General features: G+C 44.9%; 1 protein-coding gene across 1 annotated transcript in view; it reads left to right on the top strand.

Annotated features, from left to right (window-relative positions):
• The window catches only part of LOC141110424 (uncharacterized), a 53,283-nt gene extending 36,210 nt beyond the window's left edge, over window positions 1-17,073 (top strand). The window contains exons 6-11 of the mRNA XM_073601768.1: window positions 5,165-5,272; window positions 7,651-7,653; window positions 8,012-8,158; window positions 11,649-11,792; window positions 16,415-16,562; window positions 16,752-17,073. Of these exons, the coding sequence (XP_073457869.1) occupies window positions 5,165-5,272; window positions 7,651-7,653; window positions 8,012-8,158; window positions 11,649-11,792; window positions 16,415-16,562; window positions 16,752-16,851 (650 nt within the window). The 3' untranslated portion in view covers window positions 16,852-17,073. The remainder of the gene's footprint in view (window positions 1-5,164; window positions 5,273-7,650; window positions 7,654-8,011; window positions 8,159-11,648; window positions 11,793-16,414; window positions 16,563-16,751) is intronic.
• The last annotated feature ends 7,414 nt before the right edge of the window (window positions 17,074-24,487 follow it).

Here is a 24,487-nt window from a genome sequence, read left to right as displayed (position 1 = left end):
AGTATCTTTCTAAAACAAGCTAAATCATTGGGCACAAAGTTTGTATCGAAAGGTTATAATGAAGATTTCATCAAAGAGAAGATAAAAGAAGTTTATCGAATCCCAAGAGATTCACTTATCCAGGACAAAGAAAAGCAAATATCTAAGTTTCCTGATATCCCACTTATAATGAATTATAACATCCAACACAGAGAAATTAAACAGATTGTTACTAAACTCCTCAAGGCAGATAAGCAATTAAAATTGATCCTGCCAGATAGACCTTGTTTTGTTTATAGAAGGGCCCCTACTCTGAGGGACTTGGTGTATAAAAATATTGTGGATCCCCCCAAAAAATCCAACAAATTGTCTTTTTTGCAGGGAAAGGGATTTTTTCCCTGTAAAAGGTGCTATGCTTGCAAACATACGAATTTTAGTGGTCAAAAATGCACCAGCTTTGCATCCACTAGTACCAATAAGGAATATTTTATTAAAGATTTCATTTCCTGCAGAACTGAAGGGGTCATATATATGTTACAGTGTTCGTGCTCATTACAATATATAAGGAGAACTAAACGCCCCTTATGGAAACGTTTAAGAGAGCATATACAGAACACCAGGAATGGTTTCCCTAAAAAACAGTGTGTCACGTCATTTGGCTTCTCACCATAATAAGGATCCAACGTTACTTACATTTTGGGCCATAGATAAATACAAGCCTCATTGGAGAGGGAGTAATAAAATAAGAGAACTCAGAAAAAGTGAATCCAGATGGATATTTGAAATTGATACTTTTGCCCCCAGAGGCGTAAACATTGAATTCGATTTGAATTGTTTTATCTCTGACTTTTAAAAAAAAAAAATATCTAATAATAATTTGCATCCAAATATTATTAATAATTCTTTTACTCATTGTTCTTATTTAAAAAATTATTCTTTTACGGAAAAACATTTTTTATGGGCAAAACATTTTTTTCTGGGTAGGTTTTTACATATAATTTTTAATTTATATATATCAAGATATTTTTGTCTATTCTATCTTTTTGAATATGTATTGTAATGATTTTATTGTATATACACGTAGGTAGATAGACCGGAATACCGAGTAATTAGCCTTGATCTTTGTAATCTATTTGGAAAAAGTTTTTTCCTGTAAAAAAAATTTTGTCTGTTGACATTTGCATTCATCACTAATGATTGAATCTATGTGCTGTTAGTCTCAACCAATTACATTAGATTGACCACTAGAGGGAGCAGGAAATCAGCAGCCCGTGTTACAAGTGATAAATAAGGTCTTGATTCACATTTTTATTTTTATACTTTGATGTAGTTTTTAAAATGTTTATCTGATTGTTTGAATTGTTGTGATGTGTCTATATCATCTAATAAAGCTTACGAGCTCTGAATCAACATGATGTTCCAATGACCACCGAAGTCACTATGGCAACCGGCACACTAATATAAGTATAAATATGGAGTCATGCAGTGACATGGCTACCCTTGATAAAGTCACGTGACATGTGACGCAACACGTCGGGAGGAGCCAGTGATGTCATCCATGCCTGTGTGTTTGACACAGTAAGCGGTGAGAGGAGGGAGATCGAGGTCAGCGACTGATTGTTTCAAAGCGCTGTTACTTTGTATCCCATGTGAGTGTAAACACATATGTTTTATCAAAGAAAGTACCAGAGAGCTTTTGATCATTGTGCAATGATAATTTTTGGTTTCATGAATGAAATACATGATGGGAGGATTTTAAAATAACAACCAGCTGGATACATCAGTAGCACAGGGGAGAGATTTACGGTCCAGATAGCTATCCACTGAAGCAATCAACAGTGAACTGTGGTGGTTTTCTCCCTATGCTCATCTACAATTTCTATTTATATATCCTCTAGGGTTATGATTTATACATTTTTATCTGACATTTTTATCTGATTGTGTATATCCTACATAGGTTGGAATTTTAGGTATCATATCTGCCTTAGGCACTTGTGTCTGTATTTTCACTTAGGAAACCCATTTAGTATTTATGTTCTATGGTATGGTTAATTGCTACAATATTCTACATTTTTTCACTTTAATAGGAAGTTAATCTTAGCGCACTATTTATTGACAAGATTTATTTATACCTGAGTGTATCAGAACACTTCTATATATGGGAGCTGCTTGATTATTTGGATATTTCCTATTTTTTTCACTTCATTTTTTTCACTTCATTTTTTCACTTCAATTTTTTTATTTCATTTCTTCACTTCATATTTAGCATAATTTGCACATTCTTTTTATACATTGGACATATCAGCGCTTTAGTACAATATCTATACCTGGTTTTGACAGGCACCCGATGCAAGCTGAACTTCGCAGCGCGGCTCGCACATGCACAGAGGGAAGCCGGATGTGAAGCTGTATCCCCCTTAGTTGAGATGCCGGTGCCTGGGTCCAAAGCCAACTGAAGAATCGGCTCGAGTGAGGACAGCGCTGGATCCTGGGACAGGTAAGTGTCCTTGTATTAAAAGTCAGCAGCTACTGTACAGTATTTGTAGCTGCTGTCTTTTAATTTTTTTTGGGGGGAGACTGGAGCTTCTCTTTAGCTGACAATTCCCTGCTGGTTAGTTTTTTTGTAAAAATTGGAATGAGACCACTAGGAATCCCTCCAAAATACATACATGACACTTAGGCTGGGTTCACAGTTGTGTGGCTGTGGTTTGCAGCATGGGGTCCGGTGCATTTCTGTTCACCTGTTCAGGTGCGATTCAGGTCTGAATTTTTGCCTGAATTGGCACCTGAACCGGACCCAAAAACGCACAGGACCCTTTTGGAATTCGCACCGTGGCCGCTCCGGATATGGGTGAACCAGCTCCATTGAGAGCCAATTGCAATCACATGTCATGCGAATTGGATGCGGTGAAAACCACATCAAATTCACACATTCCAAAGGTGTTCTATTGGGTTGAGGTCAGGACTCTGTGCAGGCCAGTCAAGTTCCTCCACCCCAAACTCGCTCTTCCATGTCTTTATGGACCTTGCTTTGTGAACTGGTGCGCAGCCATGTTGGAACAGGAAGGGACCATCCCGGTGGCAGCTGGTGCTCAATACCTGGCCTCCTTACTCGTACTACCGCAAACCCCCCCTGTGTGACGCACGGGAAGGCGGTGATCAGTGGCCTTACCTTAGGAGGTCGATGACGAGGTGGTGCTGGATCCGGTGTAGGGCTCCTGGAAGCTTAAAGATGCTGTTGCTGCCCCTCCACCTGCTGCTCCTTGCTCCAGCTTGCCGAGGGAAGAGTCGGGGCCGTTGCTTCTCCTCCCAGCCGAACAGGAAGTGGGTCCTCAGACCTGATTGGCAAGGACTCCCTGGCCAATTGGGTCTCAGGACCTGCTTCCTGATTGGCTGGAATGAAAAGCCATTAGCGAATAATAATTTGCTAATGTCACACAACTGCGTGGGCTCAGGGCGCAGTGCTCTGCACTCCGAGCCCACCCTTTTTTGAAGCCAATTAGAGCCTCAGGCTTCAACCATATGCTTAAAAAAAAAAACAATTGAAGTCCATGCGTCCAGCATCCTAGAATGAGATTAGGGGCCAGGCACATGGATTAGGGGGGCGGTGCCCCCTGCGCCTCTAGTGAAGCGCCTGCCACTGGGTCATCCCCAAACTGTGCAGGCCAGTCAAGTTCCTCCACCCCAGACTCGCTCATCCATGTCTTTACGGACCTTGCTTTGTGCAATGGTGTGCAGTCACGTTGGAACAGGAAGGGGCCATCCCCAAATTGTTCCTACAAAGTTGGGAGCATGAAATTGTCCAAAATGTCTTGGTATGCTGACGCCTTAAGAGTTCCCTTCACTGAAACTAAGGGGCCAAGCCCAACCCCTGAAAAACAACCCCCCACCATAATCCCCCCTCCATCAAATGATTTGGACCAGTGCACAATGCAAGGTCCATAAAGACATGGGTGAGAGAGTTTGGGGTGGAGGAATTGGACTGGCCTGCACAGAGTCCTGGCCTCAACCCAATAGAACACTTTTGGGATGAATTAGAGTGGAGACTGCAAGCCAGGCCTTCCCGTGCAACATCACTGCCTGACCTCACAAATGCTCTTCTGGAAGAATGGTCAAACATTCCCATAGACACACTCCTAAACCTTGTGGACGGCCTTCCCAGAAGAGTTGAAGCTGTTATAGCTGCAAAGGGTGGGCCAACTCAATATTGAACCCTACGGACTAAGACTGGGATGCCATTACAGTTCATATGCGTGTAAAGGCAGGCGTCTCAATAATTTTGGTAATATAGTGTAGGTGAAACTGGCCTTAAGGTCTGATATGTATCTTGGAGGATCCCAGAGATCCACATGCTGTTAATAAAAAAGAAAAGAAAGAAAAACATTTGCAGGAAAATGTCAACTACTACAATCGAAATGACTTTTTCTTCGAAATGCCTTGGTACCCCCAAACATATTAATAAATCATTAAAGTGTTACTAAACCCACAACAGTGAAATCTGTCTGTATATGCAGAATAGCATGCTTGTTATACTCACTGTAGAACCTAAGGGGTTAATCCTCTGCATTGTGTAAAAAGGCTGTTTGATCCTGTCTTCTCTGATCTTCCCCTTCTTCCACAGTCCCCAATTCATCTGCTGATAGAACAGAGCCTTGGGGGCAAGCTGCACATGCTCAGTTTGGTTTGAATTGCTTGAGAATTTTTTTTTCTTGGGAGAGTACATGTGATCAGCACAGGGCCAATCAGAATTGTCCAGACAGAGGGTCAGGGGTCCTGCAGCCTCAAAGGACAGTCAGAGGAGAATGAAAACTCCTCCTAACAGCTTTAACCAGACACTGATAGAAGTCACAAGACTGCTATATACTGCTGATGAGAAAAAGGTATTTAGCAGTTTATATTTACTAAAATAATTGCATTTCCATGTTCTGTGTACTGTGGGAGACCAGATATAGTGAATGCAGAGTCCTGGGTTTAGTAACATTTTAAATGTTTTTTTCTTTTTTTTTTTTAATGAAAGCAGTGTAAGCACTTGAATTGTACGAGGCATCAGCCTTATACTGGGAGAGGGAGAATAAATAAGCAGCCAATCAGATGCACTGCAGTACAAAGGAGATGCTGAAAGGAGGAGAGAGCAGAGTTTATCAGTTTTGAAGTTCATCTTTAATGTAATTATTTTATATTTTAGGCACTTCATGTGTCGTCTGCTCATCCGGGAATTCCCTAACATGTAACTCCTCATTAAGTGTAATCCCTCCAAATTCTAGATGTGCGTCCGCTTACGTGATATCCACAAGTAAGAAACATTTTTATATTCTTTTGGTTCGCTCTCATCTGTAAACTTTCTTCCTTCTGTACAAACATCTAAAAATCAGGAGGGGCTAAATATAAATCTCAGAATATTATTTTGTCAGCTGCATAATAATAGCTCTAATGTTTGTTTTCAAATCAAAAAAGTCATTCTTGGCTTTTATTGTACAGTTGCAATAAAAAGTATGTGAACCCTTTTGGAATGATATGGATTTCTGCACAAATTGGTCATAAAATGTGATCTGATCTTCATCTAAGTCACAACAATAGACAATCACAGTCTGCTTAAACTAATAACACACAAAGAATTAAATGTTAACATGTTTTTATTGAACACACTATGTAAACATTCACAGTGCAGGTGGAAAAAGTATGTGAACCCTTGGATATATTAACTGGTTGAACCTCCTTTGGCAGCAATAACTTCAACCAAACGTTTCCTGTAGTTGCAGATCAGACGTGCACAATGGTCAGGAGTAAATCTTGACCATTCCTCTTTACAGAACTGTTTCAGTTCAGCAATATTCTTGGGATGTCTGGTGTGAATCGCTTTCTTGAGTTCATGCCACAGCATCTCAATCGGGTTGAGGTCAGGACTCTGACTGGGCCACTCCAGAAGGCGTATTTTCTAAGCCATTCTGTTGTTGATTTACTTCTATGCTTTGGGTCGTTGTCCTGCTGCAACGCCCATCTTCTGTTGAGCTTCAGCTGGTGGACAGATGGTCTTGAGTTCTCCTGCAAAATGTCTTGATAAACTTGGAAATTCATTTTTCCTTCGATGATAGCAATCCGTTCAGGCCCTGACACAGCAAAGCAGCCCAAAACCATGATGCCCCCACCACCATACTTCACAGTTGGGATGAGGTTTTGATGTTGGTGTGTTGTGCCTCTTTTTCTCCACACATAGTGTTGTGTGTTTCTTCCAACCAACTCAACTTTGGTTTCATCGGTCCACAGAATATTTTGCCAGTACTGCTGTGGAACATTCAGGTGCTCTTGTGCAAACTGTAAACGTGCAGCAAAGTTTTTTTGGACAGCAGTGGCTTCCTCTGTGGTATCCTCCCATGAAATCCATTCTTGTTTAGTGTTTTACGTATCGTAGGTTCGCTAACAGGGATGTTAGCATATGCCACAGACTTTTGTAAGTCTTTAGCTGACACTCTAGGATTCTTCTTCACCTCACTGAGCAGTCTGCGCTGTGCTCTTGCAGTCATCTTTACAGGACGCCCACTCCTAGGGGGAGTAGCAGCAGTGCTGAACTTTCTCCATTTATAGAAAATTTGTCTTACCGTGGACTGATGAACAGCAAGGCTTTTGGAGATACTTTTAGAACCCTTTCCAGCTTTATGCAAGTCAACAATTCTTAATCGTAGGTCTTCTGAGAGCTCATTCACATCAGGCAATGCTTCTTGTGAAAAGCAAACCCAGAACTGGTGTGTGTTTTTTATAGGGCAGGGCAGCTGTAACCAACACCTCCAATCTCATCTCATTGATTGGACTCCAGTTGGCTGACACCTCACTCCAATTAGCTCTTGGAGATTTCATTAGTCTAGGGGTTCACATACTTTTTCTACCTGCACTGGGAATATTTACATGGCGTGTTCAATAAAAACATGGTAACATTTAATTCTTTGTGTGTTATTAGTTTAAGCAGACTGTGATTGTCTATTGTTGTGACTTAGATGAAGATCAGATCACATTTTATGACCAATTTGTGCAGAAATCCATATCATTCCAAAAGGGTTCACATACTTTTTATTGCAACTGTATGTTTTATACATTTATCACACAATAACAAATAACTTATCACAGCCTAAAAAATAAAAAGCACATTTTTGGGGGGTTATTATCTAAGGCTTCGTTCACACTTTTCTGTGTCCGCTGCCTTAACTTGCATTGCGGCAAATGCCAACGCACCAGCAGGGGCAGGCACTGATTGGCTGCTCAGTAAAAAAAATGGCTGTTTAGTGGCGGTGTCCAGGATGTAGATGTTGGCCCTGGATGATGCCTGAATAAAGATGGTGCCATCCTTATATAGAGAAAAGTTGATGAAAGCATTGTTGGGGGGGGGGGGGGACTGTGAAAGTGTTATGCTTACACATTATTAGGCATGAATGCACTTAACATAAAACATACAGTATATCTGATAATAGGTCCACTATAGGGCCCACTTTAAAGTGATTGTAAAGGCTATAGGTTTCTTAGCTAAAAAACCTTTTGTTTGCATCACCCCCCCCCAACACTTACCTGAGCCCCCTTTCAATGCAGCAATGTGCATGACAGCCTCGGCTGTCCAGGGACTCCCTATCCTTATTGGCTAAGACAGCAGTGGGAGCCTTTGGCTCCCATTGCTGTCAATCACAGCCAGTGAGCCAATGAGGAGAGAGCAGCCAGCGGGCCGAGCCTCAGGTCTTAGGGTCTTATGGACGCATGGAGCAGGGCTCGAGAACAAGCATGCACCAGTGCCCCCATATGAAGCTGCTTGCTACTGGGAGCACTGGTCAAGGGGGAGGAGCTAGGAGCACCTGCGGGGAACCTAAGAAGAAGGGGAGGATCCGGGGCTGCTCTGTGCAAAACTGCTGCACAGAGGAGGTAAGCATAACATGTTTGTTTTTTTTGTTTTTTTTTAAGCCAAACCTTTAATACTGCTTTAAGCAACTTTGGAAGACCATAAGGCTTGCGTTGTTTCTGTCAATATTTTAGAGAACTTTTCTTAATTTTTCAGATGGAACAAAGTCATACCGAGTCATCCGATCTTGGGCTCCTGTAAGCAAATGTAACATCACTGGTTCCATGACTGTGGCTGGCACCAAGTACTTGATGGGTATAAGCTGCTGTGATGGAGATGGCTGTACCCCATCAATACAAAATTGTAAGTCAATCTACGCTTCCTACTCAGTTGACTTGGTATATCCACTACAGAACAAAGTTTTTCATTGGATATTGCTTTATCAGTCACTTGAGTTCCAGTACTGACTGAATCCACAATGACATCTTGTAGATCCTCATGAAGAAAAAAAAAAGTGTGTGTGTACAAATATATATAAAGTGCTCAGCATAAATGAGTACACCCCTTTTGAAAAGTAAGATTTTAATCAATATCTCAATAAACACAAGAACAAGTTCCAAAATTCTGAGAAATCTGAGTTTTATAGAACATTTGTTTAGCTAATTACATGAAAGTCAAGTAATACTATAACATATGCCCCATACACACGATCAGCAAAAGTCGGATGTGAGCTTTTGGTCAGAAATTCCGGTCGTGTGTATGCTCCATCTGAGTTTTGCAGGCAGAATTCCAGCCAGCAAAAGATGGGGGGCAGGTTCTCTATTTTTTGGGTTGGGAAAAGTTCTGATCTGAAAATGCATTCATCTGTATGCAATTCGGACACGCAAAAAATCACGCATGCTCGGAAGCAGTGAACTTCATTTTCTCGGCTTGTCGTTGTGTTGAACGTCACCGCGTTCTCGACGGTCGAAAGTTCAGAGAACTTTCGTGTGAGCGTGTGTATGCAAGGCAAGCTTGAGCGGAATCCCATCGGAAAAAAAATCCAAGTTTTTTCTGACGGAAATTCCGATTGTGTGTACGCGGCACTAGATTACAAAATCTTCAGTTTTCCTCAAATTAGTTGACGCAAAAATGAATACACCCCACAACAAAAGCTACTACATCTAGTATTTTGTATGACCTCCATGATTTGTAAGGACAGCACCAAGCCTTCTAGGCATGCCATGAACAAGTTGGCGACATATTGAAACATCGATCTTTTCCCATTTTTCAAGAATGACCTCTTTTAGAGCCTGGATGGAGAGTGATGTTCGTCTCTTCAGAATTCCCCATAAGTGTTCGATTGGGTTCAGATCAGGAGACATGCTTGGCCACTGTATCACTTTTCACCCTGTTCTTCAGAAATGCAACAGTGGCCTTAGATGTGCGTTTTGGATCATTGTCATTTTGGAAAAGTGCCCGACGACCAATGGCACGGAGTGATGGTAGCATCTTCTCTTTCAATATAGAGCATTACATCAGTGAATTCATGATACCATCAATGAAATGCAGCTCCCCGACACCAACAGCACTCCATGCAACCCCACAGAAGGACACCACTATTTATCACTGTAGGCACCATGCATTTTTCTTGGTACTCCTCACCTTTGCAAAGCCATACAGATTTGAAGCCATCAATTCCAAAAACATTTATCTAGGTCTTATCACGCCAGAGTACAGAGTCTCAGTGTTCTTGTTCTTTTTCAGAATGGGCCCTGGCAAATTCTAGGCGGCCTTTTTTGTGCATGAGCTTTAGGAGAGGCTTCCTTCATGGTTGACTCCCATGCATGCCATTCATCTAACCCCCTCTTTTTCTCATCCCCCCTATATTTCTCTAACCCCCCTCTCTCTCTATAACCCCCTCTCTCTCTTTCTCACCCGTCTCTCTCACCTCCCTCACTCTCTCACCCCTTCTCTCTCTCAACCTTCTCTCCTTCTCTCTCTCACCCCTTCTCTCTCTCAACCTTCTCTCCTTCTCTCTCTCACCCCTTCTCTCTCTCACCCCTTCTCTCTCTCACCCCTTCTCTCTCTCACCCCTTCTCTCCTTCTCTCTCTCACCCCTTCTCTCTCTCACCCCTTCTCTCCTTCTCTCTCTCACCCCTTCTCTCCTTCTCTCTCTCACCCCTTCTCTCTCTTACCCCTTCTCTCTCTCACCCCTTCTCTCTCTTTCTCACCTCCCTACCTCTCTCTCACCCCCCTCTTTTTCTCAACTCCTCTCTCTCTCAAACCCCCCTCTCTCTCCCGCCCCCTCTCTCTCCCCCCTCTCCCCTCCCTCTTTCTCACCCCTTCTCTCTCTCTCACCCCTCTCCCTCTCTCTCTAACCCCCCTCTCTCTCTAAACCCCTCTCTCTCTTGCCCCCTTCTCTCTCACCTCTCTCTCTCTTGCCCCCTTCTCTCTCACCCATCTCTCACCTCTCTCTCTCTTGCCCCCTTCTCTCTCACCTATCTCTCACCTCTCTCTCTCTCTCCCCTATCTTTCTCTAACCCCCTCTCTCTCTTTAACCTTCTCTCTTTCTCATCCACTCTCTCTCTCTCTTCCCCCTTCTCTCACCTCTTCTCTCTCACCCCGCTCTCTCTTTCTCTCCTCTCTCTCTCTACATAATCCCCTCTCTCTCTTACCCCCCCTTTCTCTCTCGCCCATTCTCTCTCTCGAACCCCCCTCTTTCACCCCCTTCTCTCTCACCTCTCTCTTCTCCCCCCCCTCTCGTTTACACCTTTCTCTCTTACCCCCTCTTTTTTTCACCGCACCAACCTGCCTGATTCAACATGGCACAGGCCAACATGGTTAGTCTATTTTCACTAACCTGCCTGACACAATGTAATACAGGCCAAAGGCAATGTTACTAACCTACCTGATACAATGTGGCATGGGCCCTACTAACCAACCTAATGCAGCACAGCAAAGGTCAAATTCATCCTCACTAACCCACCTGATACAACATGACAGAGGCTAAGTCCATTCTCACTAACATTATTGATAAACGCATTGGGTCTTGTTTAACCACTCCACTTAATTCCCTCCCACTGGGAAGTGTTTGGCCACACACACATTTTGCCGCGGCGCGCTACACATCCAGCAAGTCGTCCCTTACCTCAAGTGTCCCTTATTCAGAAGTTCAAAAGTTAGGAAGTATGGTATAGTCCAATGCAATCTAAGAGTGATCCTGTCTCATATGCTGTTTAGACAAGCGCTCTTCTGATACGAGGCGAGAGCACAACACAGCGCATCTCCTCCTGACTGTTTATTCTCTGCCTCTTCTTCTCTCAGTGCTCCAGCCTCCCGTCTCCTTGTCCCGGTCCTGAGTTCCGGCTGGGGTGGGCAGGGGAAGGCACTCAGTGGCCGTCAGCCAGGCACAATATCCATGGCAGGGCCGGACTGGGGAGCAAAACTGAATTCTGGGTGGGCACAACCCATGGCAGCACCCCACTAAATCCTGCCATCTGTGTCTCTCACCCAGCAGCTGAAAGTTAGCTGTTGGGAGAGGGGAGAACCTGGCTTTCAGTTGCTGCAGAGAGCCACACAGGGCATTGTTCTGCCATCATTCGATTCACTGCTCCACCGATCCTCCTGCTGTCCGGGCCCCCCTGTATGCCCAGGCCCCTACAGGAGGACCAGTGGTAACCCCCTATCGGTGGCCCTGTATCTGAGGACTAGAAAATATCATCTCTATGTCATGGAGAAGAGGAGGTGGAGAGGTGTTCTGTAGTCCCATCCTAGAATGACAACAGTGCTCCTCATTAGACTCATTGTGGTGAATGAACCTGTAGTGCACCTTTAGGTTTATTCATCTGTGTATGTTTTAATATTTCCACAGCAACAGTAACGAGCGCAGTATCAAATGGTGTGCAATGCAAAACATGTGGACCTGCGGGCTCCAGCTCCTGTGAGACTTACACCACCATGAACTGCACCGGACAAGAGACCCAGTGTGTGAACTATACACGGACAGACATGTCAGGTAATTTCATACATGTTTGAGAACACCTTACATATTGCAGTTTCGTGATGAAAATGTGTCTTGTTCTAGTATATTCCTTCCCATGTGACAGTGTTGGTGCTTGGTGATTGGCCCAGTGCTGTCACATAGAGGTGGGCAGAGAGTCCTGAACCTTGTGTAATCTCCAACCAGAATTAACTTCAAGCTTATACAGGACCAGAGGAGGACTTGGCCGTTGGGTGTACCCTGGAGGGAACAAATGATATACACTATATCACTAAAGGTATTGTGATGCTTGCCTTGACGCACATGAACTTTAATGGCATCCCAGTCTTAGTCCGTAGGGTTCAATATTGAGTTGACCCACCCTTTGCACCTCTAACAGCTTCAACTCTTCTGGGAAGGCCGTCCACAAGGTTTAAGAGTGTGTCTATGGGAATGTTTGACCATTCTTCCAGAAGCGCATTTGTGAGGTCAGGCACTGATGTTAGACGAGAAGGCCTGGCTCGCAGTCTCCACTCTAATTCATCCCAAAGGTGTTCTATCGGGTTGCGGTCAGGACTCTGTGCAGGCCAGTCAAGTTCCTCCACCCCAAACTTGCTCATCCATATCTTTATGTACTCTTCTTTGTGCACTGTGCGCAGTCATGTTGGAACAGGAAGGGTCCCTGTGAATTTTCCCCCAAACTGTTCCCACAAAGTTGGGAGCACAAAATTGTCCAAAATGTCTTGGTATGCTGACGCCTTAAGTGTTCCCTTTACTGGAACTAAGGGGCCAAGCCCAACCCCTGAAAAACAACCCCCACACCATAATTCCCCCTCCACCAAATGATTTGGACCAGTGGACAAAGCAAGGTCCATAACAACATGGATGAGCGAGTTTGGGGTGGAGGAACTTGACTGGCCTGCACTGGAGGGGTGCCGCCACGCCAAGGATGACGCCCACCAGTCTCTGGAAGGAAATCAGGAGAGAGACTCAGAGGGTTGGCGTGGACTGCAAAACATCAGGGGTTCCCATGATGACGTGTTTTGCGCGCTTGCGCTTTGTCAAGTCATGGAATTGAAGGCAACCACCATATTTATGTATTATAGAATGAATTGAAAGGGAGGGAAAAAGGCAGATCCACTGAAGAACATGAATACCAATCTCCCATCATTGCCCTTACATAAACAAATACCAAGAATTAATAAAACATGACCAGCCCATTTTTTGCAATACGTAACTGCGTTATTTTATGTGACAAATGCGCAGTCGTGCGACGCTGTACCCAAATAAGATTGATGTCCTTTTTTTCCAGAAATAGATCTTTCTTTTGGTAGTATTTGATCACCTCTGCATTTCTGTTAGGGTTTTTTTTTGCGTTATAAACAAAACCAACAACAATTAAAAAAAAAAAAAACAATATTTTTTACTTTCTGCTATAAAACACATCCAATAAAAAAAATAGAAAAATCTAATTTCTTCATAAATTTAGGCCAATATGTACTCTGCTACATATTTTTGGAAAACAAAAATACCAATAAGTGTATATTAAATAGTTTGCGCAAAAGTGATAGTTTCTACAAATTTTGGGATATTTTTATTTAAAATGTATTTATTTTTTACTAGTAATGGCAGCGATCAGCGGGACTGCGATATTTGCGGCGAACAATCTGACACTAATTGACACTTTTTGGGGAACAGTGACACATACAGTGATCAGTGCTAAAAAATATACACTGTCACTGTACTAATGACACTGACTGGGAAGGGGTTAAACATCCGGGGCAATCAAAGGGTTAATTGTGTGCCTAGCAAGTGTTTTTCTAAACAGTGTGAGATGCTTTCACTAGGGGAAGACATGGATCCTTGTTCCTGCTTTGCAGAAACACAGGAGCCATGCCTTCCCTCCTGTCAGAACGGCGATCTGCTTCGTTTACATAGGCAAAGTGGCTTTCTGTCTCTGTGCTGGATGATCGGCGCTCTGTGCTGGATGATCGTCGGGTGCTGGCGGACATCGAGTTCACTGTACCCACCTCTGGGCTCCCGCTGTGAAAGATCACAGCGGGAGTGAGCCGCCGGCAGTGTGCATGCGCACCCCCCCTGGAAGAGCCAGATAATATATATTGTATATACAAGATCCGGCGCAGACATGCCACCCTGTAGCAGTATAACACCTATGGGGCGGACCTTAAGAGGGTAACCTCTTGGTGCCAGCACCTCTTGGTCCTTTAAAAGATTTGGGATGCTGGGAGGTGGGCAGGGTTTCTGATCATGTGACCGCCGTGATTGGCTGTCACATGATCGGAAAGCTCCTGATCGCAAAGCCGTGATTGTGAGCTTTCCGTTAGCTGCTGGTAACCATGCCAGGAGCGCCCAGGGAATGCCCTCTCGGCACAGCTGTATCTGCACCAATTCACGCAAATATGCGGCCACTTGGTGCCAAGGGATTAACTTACTAAAGGGCTAATAAGTTAATCACAAGTTTTACTAATTCTTTGTTTACATAGCAGTCCCCCTATGACGATGGATCCTATATGATATGGTGACTTGTCTATAATTAGCCCCACCCCTACTAAAGGTCCTGAGCACTGTTTATCTGTGATTTTCTGTTTTACCTCTACTCCATGGTCTTCATCCACAGCAGCCCGGAGAAGTCTTTAGTGTTTCTACCTACAGGCCCACATGGTATTATGGACTTAACGCTTGGTATAGGTGTTTCTACATCATACGAATGTGCCACTTCACAGGCAGGTTTAAGGCAAGCATATTATTGGCCATATTTAATGTTTCACTTTAAGCATTATTAACATTGCTGCTCCCCGTCCAAATGGTACTTTTTTTTTGTTCCATGTTAGTACATGCCCCCCATGCCATTTGTTTGACTATCCCTAGCCTCTATGTCTTGAAAATGGAGAGAACCAATTTTTAAGATTCGGCTTCCATTGACTTCAGTGGGGTTCATATTACATTTTGAACTTCAGCACAGTTGCGAAAAACTCCCACAAACCAAACTCAGATACATTCGGCTCGTCTCTAGCTGTAACAGCCTCCACTCTTCTAGGAAGATTTTCCACAACATTTTGGAGTGCACTGGTGGGAATTCGTGCCCATTCAGGCAAAAGAGCCTGTGAAGTCAGGTACTGGTGTTGGATGGGAAGACCTGGCTCGCTATCAGTGTTCCAACTAATCCCAAAGCTGTTCAATAGGGTTGAGGTCGGGACTCTGTGCAGGACACACCAAACCCATCAAACCATATCTTTATGGAGCTGGGTGCAGTGGTGTATTTTGGTTTTGTGCTGCCCATTTCATCTAAATGTGTCCCACCCCAGCTGCAGTATACCGTTCTTGCCTCAGGATCTGATGAGGAAGCTGCAGCCATTCACAGTGAACAGCTAGGCCTTCCTTAGTCTGAGAAACGATTCATGCCACATATGTGGTCAGTGGAGCAGAGAATGAGGTGGCACTGAGGAGGAGGCACTGATGAAGCTGCACTGATATGTGGCACTAATGGGCACTGATAGGCTGCACCGGGGAAAGGAATGCCGATATCCGGCAACTGTGTTTAGATCGTGATCAGCTGTGATTGGACACAGCTGATCACCTTGTTAAGAGCCACTGTGATTGGCTCTTTTCCCCTGACCTGTGATCAGCTGTGTCCAAAGCAGCAGGTGGGCACAGTTCTGAGAGGGCACCAAAGGACACTAGTGGTAGTCTCTCATAAGGGGCGCAGGGGCGCCGCCCCCCTAATCCTTGCGCCCGGCCCCTAATCTCCATGCAGGGCACCGGACGCATAGATTTCAATGTTTTCTTTTTTTCTTTTTGAAGCACGATTAGAGCCTGAGGCTCTACTTGGCTTCAAAAAGGATGGGCTCGGGGCGAAGAGCACTGCGCCCCGAGCCCACCCACTTGTGTGACTTTAGCAAATTAATATACACTAATGTCTTGCTGCTTCTCCTCCCAGCAATTTTGCTGGGAGTCCTAAGACCCGATTGGCCGGAAGTACTAAGACCAGATTGGCCGGGAGGAGAAGCGACTGAGGAGGAGATGCAGGGGGAAAAAAGCCCAAGCCGCAACCTAGATTGGGGTAAGTGCGAGGCTGGTGGGCGACCTGGCGGGTGACGGGCGAGAAAATAGGCACTAGAGCGGGAGATCGATCAATCAAGAGACGGGGGACTGGGTGGGGGGAGTGAAGGGGCACAGATTTGTTTGCTGCCCCCCAAAAAATTGAGCACCAGCCGCCACTGTTGGATGCCCTCCCAGAACTGGACGACTGTGCTGTAGCTGTCATTCAGCTATAGCGTGGTCCCCTGGGGAGGGGGGGGCGCTGCCCCCCTAAAAAATATCACCCAAGGCTGGGTGTATAGACATACATTAGGCATGGTCCACTGCTGTCACCATCAGGAAACCCACCCTGAGAAATGCCATGCAGCCATCGTTGGAGTCTATATAGACGGAAAGCGGTTGCAGCGAGGCTGCAGGAGATCGGAAACAAAGAAGTTCCAAATGGTTACAATAAAATAGTAAAAAACATTTTATTTGAATAAAAGTCAATTGTATGGGATACGCTTGAACAAAACTGAGGTCTTTCATCTTAGGGTTGCATCTGTTTTAATGAAAGTCAGGAGTTAAATGTCACTTGTGTTAAAATTCTCTTCCTGCAGGAAGCACCTCTTCTACTTCAACGATTCGAGGATGTGGTACTAAATCCCTGTGTGATGCTCAAAACCTTTCCTCTACTATGAATTATATGACTGTTTTAAATAACTTTACTTGTGAAAGCACCACCATCAATCCCAGCGCTACTACTCCGCGCACTACTACTCCGCGCACTACTACTCCGAGCACTACTACTCCGAGCACCACTACTCCGCGCACTACTACTCCGAGCACCACTACTCCGAGCAAGGGGGGAAATGGCACTACAAACAATGGGGGAAACGGCACTACAAACAATGGGGGAAGTGGCACTACAAGAAATGGGGGAAACGGCGCTACAAGAAATGGGGGAAACGGCATTACTGATCCAAGCAATGGGGAAGTCATTTTCCTGCTCTTTTCCACACTCACCGCCATCCTTATCCTCCACCAGTTTAATTAGGATCCCTAAACATCTTGGGATGCCTGCTTGTGAAAACAGGAACGGCCATTGATAAATTCAGGGGAACAATAAATGTATATTGCTAGGACTGAAAGTTCAAAGTCAAACTGGCATTAAATATCTTGTTCATGTATGACATGTTCTGTATGAGTGTAACACTTCCATGTATCACAGTACTCCCCCCTCCTGACAATGCATTAAATTGCCTTTTCTCTCCGGAAAGATGCGCCATCGTTGTTCAGGAATGTTTACATTTAAGCAAAAATTTTGACCTTACTTACATTGTCACATGCTTGTGCTTTCCTATAGTTATTACAATAAATATTAAGACAAGCCACTAGAGGGAATTCTGTATTCAATCTAGCCCTAACCACTTGAAGAGCAGGCCTTTTCTGGAACTTATTGTTCATGTTTAAATTTGTATTTTTTGGTAGAAAACCCCCATACAATATATATATATATATATATATATATATATATATATATATATATATATATATATATATATATATATATATATATTTAGCAGACCCTAGAGAATAAAATGGTGACTGTTGCTATGTTTTATGTCACACCCTATTTGCGTAGCAGTCTTTCAAAAGCTATTTTTTTTAGGAACAAAGACATTTTTTAACAACAAAAAACTAATCAGTAAAGTTAGCCTAATTTTTTTTTTTTTGAAAAATGTGAAAGATGATGTTACGCCAAATAAATAGATTCGTAACATGTCATGCTTTAAAATTGCAAAAGCTGGTGAAATGGCGACAAACTACGGTACCTAAAAATCTCTATAGGAGGCGCTTTTACATTTTTTACAGGTTACTTGTTTAGAGTTACAGAGGAGGTCTAGTGCTAGAATGATTGCTCTCGCTCCAACCATCATGGCAATGCCTCACATGTGTGGTTTGAACACACATATATGGGAACGACTTACGTATGCATTCGTTTCTGTGCGCGAGCACGGAGGGATGGGGCGCTTGAAATTTTTTTCTTATTTTTTTTTTATTTTTCATTTTTACACTGTCATTTTACTTTTATTTTTTTTTTTATCACTTTTATTCCTTTTACAAGGAAGTGTAAACATCCCTTGTAATAGAAATAAGCATGACAGGTCCTCTTTGTTGTTAGATCTGGGGTCCTTTTCTGGAAGGACCCCAGAAGTTAAAATCAGTATTTTTTGCTAAACAAAAATACTTAGAACCCCCAAACATTATAGATTTTTTTTTTAAGAGAAACCCTAGAGAATAAAATGGCTATCGTTGCAATGTTTTAAGGCACAACCTATTTGCACAATTTTTGGGGAAAAAATACACTTTTTTGAGTTAAAAATAAACAAATCAGTAATGTTAGCCCAATTTTTTCATATAATGTGAAAGATGATGTTACACTGAGTAAATAGATATCTAACATGTCATTCTTTAAAAATTGTGCATGCTCGTGGAATGGCGACAAACTACAGTGCTTAAAAATCTTTACAGGTTACCTGTTTAGAGTAATAGAAGAGGTCTAGTAATAGAAATATTGCTCTCGCTCTAATGATCGCAGCAATACTTCACATGTGTGGTTTGAACACCGCTTACATATGTGGGCGCGACTTACGTATGCATTTGCTTCTGCATGCAAGCTCGGAGGGACCGGGCGCTTTCAATTATTATTTATTTTTTTCACTTTTTTTTATTTTTTTTTATTTTTTTTTATTTTTTTTTTTACACACTTTTCATTAAATTTTTTACTGATCACTTTTATTCCTATTACAAGGAATGTAAACATCCCATGTAATAGAAATAAGCATGACAGGTCCTCTTTATTGAGCGATCTGGGTCAAAAAGACCTTTTTATTTACCTTTAAAAGCAAAAAAAAAGTAATTTTGCCTTTAACAGAAAAAAAAATCAGCCTCTAATGGGGCGTACACAGGACTGGTCCGACGGACTTTTGGCAGACTTCCGCTGGACTGTTTTTTACGAACAGATTGGCCTACACACGACCGGACTACGGACTAAAAAAGGAAGTCAAACTCGCCGCTTTTATCGGCGAGATTGACACCTTGCGAGCCCCGTCGCGGGGCATACCAGGCCCTTAGGTCTGGTATGGATTTTAAGGGGAACCCCCTACACAGAAAAAACAGCGTGGGGTCCCCCCAAAATCCATACCAGACCTTTATCCGAGCACGCAGCCCGGCCGGTCAGGAAAGGGGGTGGGGACGAGCGAGCGCGCCCCCCCTCCTGAACCGTACCAGGCCGCAAGTCCTCAACATGGGGGGGTGCTTTGGGGCAGGGGGGCCCTGCTGCCCCCCCTCCCCCAAAGCACCTTGTGCCCATGTTGATGAGGACAAGGGCCTCTTCCTGACAACCCTGGCGGTTGGTTGTCAGGGTTTGCGGGCGGGGGGCTTATTGGAATCCGGGAGCCCCCTTTAATAAGGGGGCCCCCAGATCCCGGCCCCTCACCCTATGTGAATGAGTATGGGGTACATCGTACCCCTACCCATTCACCTAGGGAAAAAGTGTCAATAAAAAAAACACACTACACAGGTTTTTAAAGTAATTTATTAGACAGCTCCGGGGGTCTTCTTCCGACTTCGCCGCTCTCTCCGGCCTCTTCTCCCGGTGTCCAGTTCTTCTCCCGCTCTCCGGCCTCTTCTCCCGGTGTCCGGTTCTTCTGCCGGCTCCTCCGCTATCTTCTGGCTCTCTTTTACTAGCAGTGGCCCGGACTTCTGCGTTGTCTTCTTCCCTCTTCTCTTCTTCTGATGTTGACACGACGCTCTCTCCCGCTGTAATGCTGTGTGAGCGCTCCGCAATGACTTATATAGCCGGTGACCCGCCCCCTTATAATGTCACAGTCCCTGGGCATGCTGGGACTGTGACGTCATAAGGGGGCGTGGTCAACATCACCCGGTGACCACGACTCTACCCCCTTGAAGTTGACACAAGAACCTACATCTATAGTTACATATTTGTGCAGCACAGTGGTGTAGTGGTTAGCACTTTCACCTAGCAGCAAAAAGGGTCACTGGTTCGAATCCCACCTGTGACACCATCTGCCTGGAGTTTGCATGTTCTCCCTGTGCCTGCATGGGTTTCCTCCAGTTTCCTCCCACAATATAAAAACATGCTGTAAATCGGATCCTGTCTAAATTGGTCCTAATATGTATGAATTTGTGTTAGGGACCCACACAAACACCCCATATTAAAAAATATATATTTCTTTTTTCTTAATTTGCAAATAAGGATCATCTCTTCCTCAGCAGTACAAGCAACTTCCTGTAGGGGTGTGATGTCATTCCTGTGTGCTTAGCACCGCTTTCCGAGAACCACATATGCGCATACCTGTGCGCACACAGCAGTTGCGCATCTAGATGCATTTGGCACATCTAACTGCAGGAACCCAATTTTTATGTAAATTAATAGTAAAGCAGATGCAGATTTCCAGGACTGGACTAACAAATATTTCTAGTGAAAGGCAACTGGTGTTTTCTATTAAACAAGGTCTAAATAGGCCATTGACATGCATCGCAGTTGTAGTTAGGAACGTGTCTTTGCAAAGTTCAACTAAATGAAATCCTTTCTTATTTTTGCTTGGGGATAGAGTGCAGAGGGATTAGAAGTCTGGTCAGTTTTTGGAGATGTCTGCACCCCTGATAGAGTGAAGACTCCTCCCAAATGTTGCCACTTTCTCCTTCAAATTTATTTACTTCCTGTCACATAGCCAAACAGGAAGTGAGGGTAAAACCCTACCAATGTCTTTCCTTGGGGACACACAGGTCAATCTAAATAGCTTCCCCATTAGGTAAATTGCACTCTAGCATTTTGCTGTGTACACCCCAAATTATTAGGTATCTTGGACTTTGGGGTTTACTTACTAAAGGCAAATCCACTTTCCACTACAAGTGCACTTGCTGGAGATCCAAGGGGACATGCAAGGAAAAGAAAAAAAAAAAAACATCTTTGCTTCTACATGATTGGATGTTAAAATCACCAGTGCTTCCCCTCAGATTCAGCGACTACACTTGTATTGCAGAGTGGATTTTCCTTTACTAAACCCCAAACTGCCTAATCATTTGGGGTGTACACAACAAAGTGCTAGAGTGCAATTTGCTTAATTAAGACACTAGTTAGATTGATCTGTGTGTACGCAAGAAAAGACATTGGTAGACATTGGACCCTCACTTCCTGTTTGGTTATGTGACAGAAAGTGAAGCCAATTTTAAGAAAAGGGACACAAAGCCCAACCTATAAAAAAGCAGGGGTTCTAACACTCACTTTGTTTCCCTCAAATGCCCACAATTAAAATAGGATTGCCTTGAGCTAGAGTAGCGCAGTGCTCTAAATCAGTGCTTCACAAGCCTGTCCTCAAGTACCCCCAACAGGCCATGTTTGCAGCTTTTCCTTCATCTTGCACAGATGCTTTAAATCAAGTCAATGGCTTGGTATTTTGGACAGCTATTCTAGAGAAGATAAATTCACAAAACATGTCCTATCGGGGGTACTTGAGGACTGAGGCAGAGAACCACTGCAGTTAAAAAGGAAAATGTATTACTTATCGCTCTATAATTTTCCTTTCCTGGTGACTAACCATGGCAGCATGTGCACAATCCATACATATGCTACCATGAAGGCACCAGGAAAATAACTTAGACAAATCACACCTGTTTTGTTTTGACATGCCAATCAGCCTAGTTAAGCTGCAGCTGTGAAATCTGTTGCATGAAATACAAAAATTTAAATTTGCATCAAATTTTACGACCACACACACGTATGTTAATTTGGGACACTAACAGAAAATGGTTTTTGAGGTCTGATCATTTTGCATTGGAAATTAACAGGAGATAAAAGGACATCTATTAATGATTTAAACATTAGTCATAACATCTTGAGAATGATTTTGCAAAATAATTCAGCACAGACAATTAAATCAAAGTGAACAACGTAGAAACGACACACATTGTCATCAAAAATATTTCATGGAAAAATATCCCCCACTCAAAAAACAACACACCAAAGTAAAAACAAACTTGCTTGAAAACACATCTGTTTTGCAAAGACATAACAAACAAAATACAAGGACAAAATACATGCGTTATAAACTTGATAAGGACACCCAAATGTACTCTTTTTTTTTTTTTAATTCCACTTCAGAAAACTCTTGAGAGACTATTCAGCTTGATGCTCATTCACTGTCTCCAACAAGGTCTTGCATCATCGTGGTAGAGACTTAATTTTTATTTCAACATTCTCCATTTTCTAAACTTCCAGATGCCTTCGGCATCTTCACCCTTCTTTTTATCCTAAACGAAAAAAAAGTATAGCTTGCTTAGCCATAATCCTATACATTGTTTACTGTCTAAGGAAACATTTTTATATACATACAGGTTGCGTGCATCCCACAACACTTCCTTTAATGCACATCAGTGGCGGCCCGTCCATAGGGGGCGCCTGGGCGCCGCCCCCCCCTCCAGACAGCAAAAAAAAAAAAAAGTCAAAAAAAAAAAAAAAATTTTTTTTACTACTGGCCCTTTAAAAAAAAAAAAAAAAGAAAAAAAAAGGTCCTTAAGTGCACTGTGTTCGGACGCCGGATACAGTGCAACGCCGGACACAGTGCACTTATAGGAAGCGCCACGTCTATGCAATCACGAGATTGCAGACGTGGCGCTGCATTTGCGGGCGTTTAGCCCGCCTTGGGGCGTTTTCTGAAGCGCCAAGTAGCTTCCGCCCGGCCATAGTAATACATACTACAGGTGCCGGGCGGAAGCTACTTGGCACTTCAGATTTGATTGACATCTGCCCTGAGTCAGATGTCACTTCCTGGTTCTCTCTCTCTCATTGCGCCCGAGAGAGGAAGCAGGAAGAATGCTGCTGCCAGTGTGAGGAGGACACCGCAGGAGACTGAAGGTAAGTACCGCTGTGGGGGGCTCTGATTGCTCTGATGGGGGACACATTCTGTGGGGGGCTCTGATGGGGGACACATTCTGTGGGGGGCTCTGATGGGGGACACATTCTGTGGGGGGCTCTGATGGGAGACACATTCTGTGGGGGGCTCTGATGGGGGACACATTCTGTGGGGGGCTCTGATGGGGGACACATTCTGTGGGGGGCTCTGATGGGGGGACACATTCTGTGGGGGGCTCTGATGGGGGACACATTCTGTGGGGGGCTCTGATGGGGGACACATTCTGTGGGGGGCTCTGTTGGGGGACACATTCTGTGGGGGACTCTGATTGCTCTGATGGGGGACACATTCTGTGGGGGGCTCTGATTGCTCTGATGGGGGACACATTCTGTGGGGGGCTCTGATGGGGGACACATTCTGTGGGGGGCTCTGATGGGGGACACATTCTGTGGGGGGCTCTGATGGGGGACACATTCTGTGGGATGCTCTGATGGGGGACACATGCTGTGGGGGGCTCTGATGGGGGACACATGCTGTGGGGGGCTCTGATGGGGGACACATGCTGTGGGGGGCTCTGATGGGGGACACATGCTGTGGGGGGCTCTGATGGGGGACACATTCTGTGGGGGGCTCTGATGGGGGACACATGCTGTGGGGGGCTCTGATGGGGGACACATGCTGTGGGGGGCTCTGATGGGGGACACATGCTGTGGGGGGCTCTGATGGGGGACTCCTGTTTTGGAGGGACTCTGATGGGGACACCTGCTGTGGGGGGACTCTGATTGAGACACCTGCTTTGGGGGACACCTGCTCTTGGGGGCTCTGATGGGGGACACCTGCTGTGGGGGGACTCTGATGGGGGACACCTGCTGTGGGGGGCTCTGATGGGGGACACCTGCTGTGGGGGGACTTTGATGGGGGACACCTGCTGTGGGGGGACTTTGATGGGGGACACCTGCTGTGGGGGGACTTTGATAGTTGACACCTGCTGTGGGGGGCTCTGATAGGGGACTCTGATGGGGGACACCTGCTGTGGGGGCTTTGATAGGGGACACCTGCTGTGGGGGGCTCTGATAGGGGACTCTGATGGGGACACCCGCTGTGGGGGGACTCTGATGGGGACACCCGCTGTGGGGGGGCTCTGATGGGGACACCCGCTGTGGGGGGGCTCTGATGGGGACACCTGCTGTGGGGGGGCTCTGATGGGGGACTCCTGTTTTGGGGGGACTCTGATGGGGGACACCTGCTGTGGGGGGACTCTGATGGGGGACACCTGCTGTGGGAGGACTCTGGTGGGGGGACTCTGATGGGGGACACCTGCTGTGGGGGGACTCTGATGGGGGACACCTGCTGTGGGGGGAATCTGATGGGGGACACCTGCTGTGGGGGGAATCTGATGGGGGACACCTGCTGTGGGGGGACTCTGATGGGGGACACCTGCTGTGGGGGGACTTTGATGGGGGACACCTGCTGTGGGGGGACTGTGATGGGGACAACTGCTGTGGGGGGACTGTGACGGGGACACCTGCTGTGGGGGGACTCTGATGGAGACACCCTGCTGTGGGGGACACCTGCTGTGGGGGGCTTTAAAGGGCACACCTGCTGTTGGGGGCTCTGATGGGGGACACCTGCTGTGGGGGACAAATGCTGTGTGGGGACACTGATGGCAACTCTGATGTAAGGGGACAGAGGCTGTATTTGGGGGGGGCAGAGGCTGTATTTGGGGGGGACAGAGGCTGCATTTTATGTGAC

Source organism: Aquarana catesbeiana, linkage group LG10 (genome assembly GCF_042186555.1).
Source record: "Aquarana catesbeiana isolate 2022-GZ linkage group LG10, ASM4218655v1, whole genome shotgun sequence".
NCBI lineage: Eukaryota > Metazoa > Chordata > Amphibia > Anura > Ranidae > Aquarana > Aquarana catesbeiana.
The sequence above is the reverse complement of the archived record's forward strand: the minus strand, read 5'-3'. Positions and strand labels throughout refer to the sequence as shown.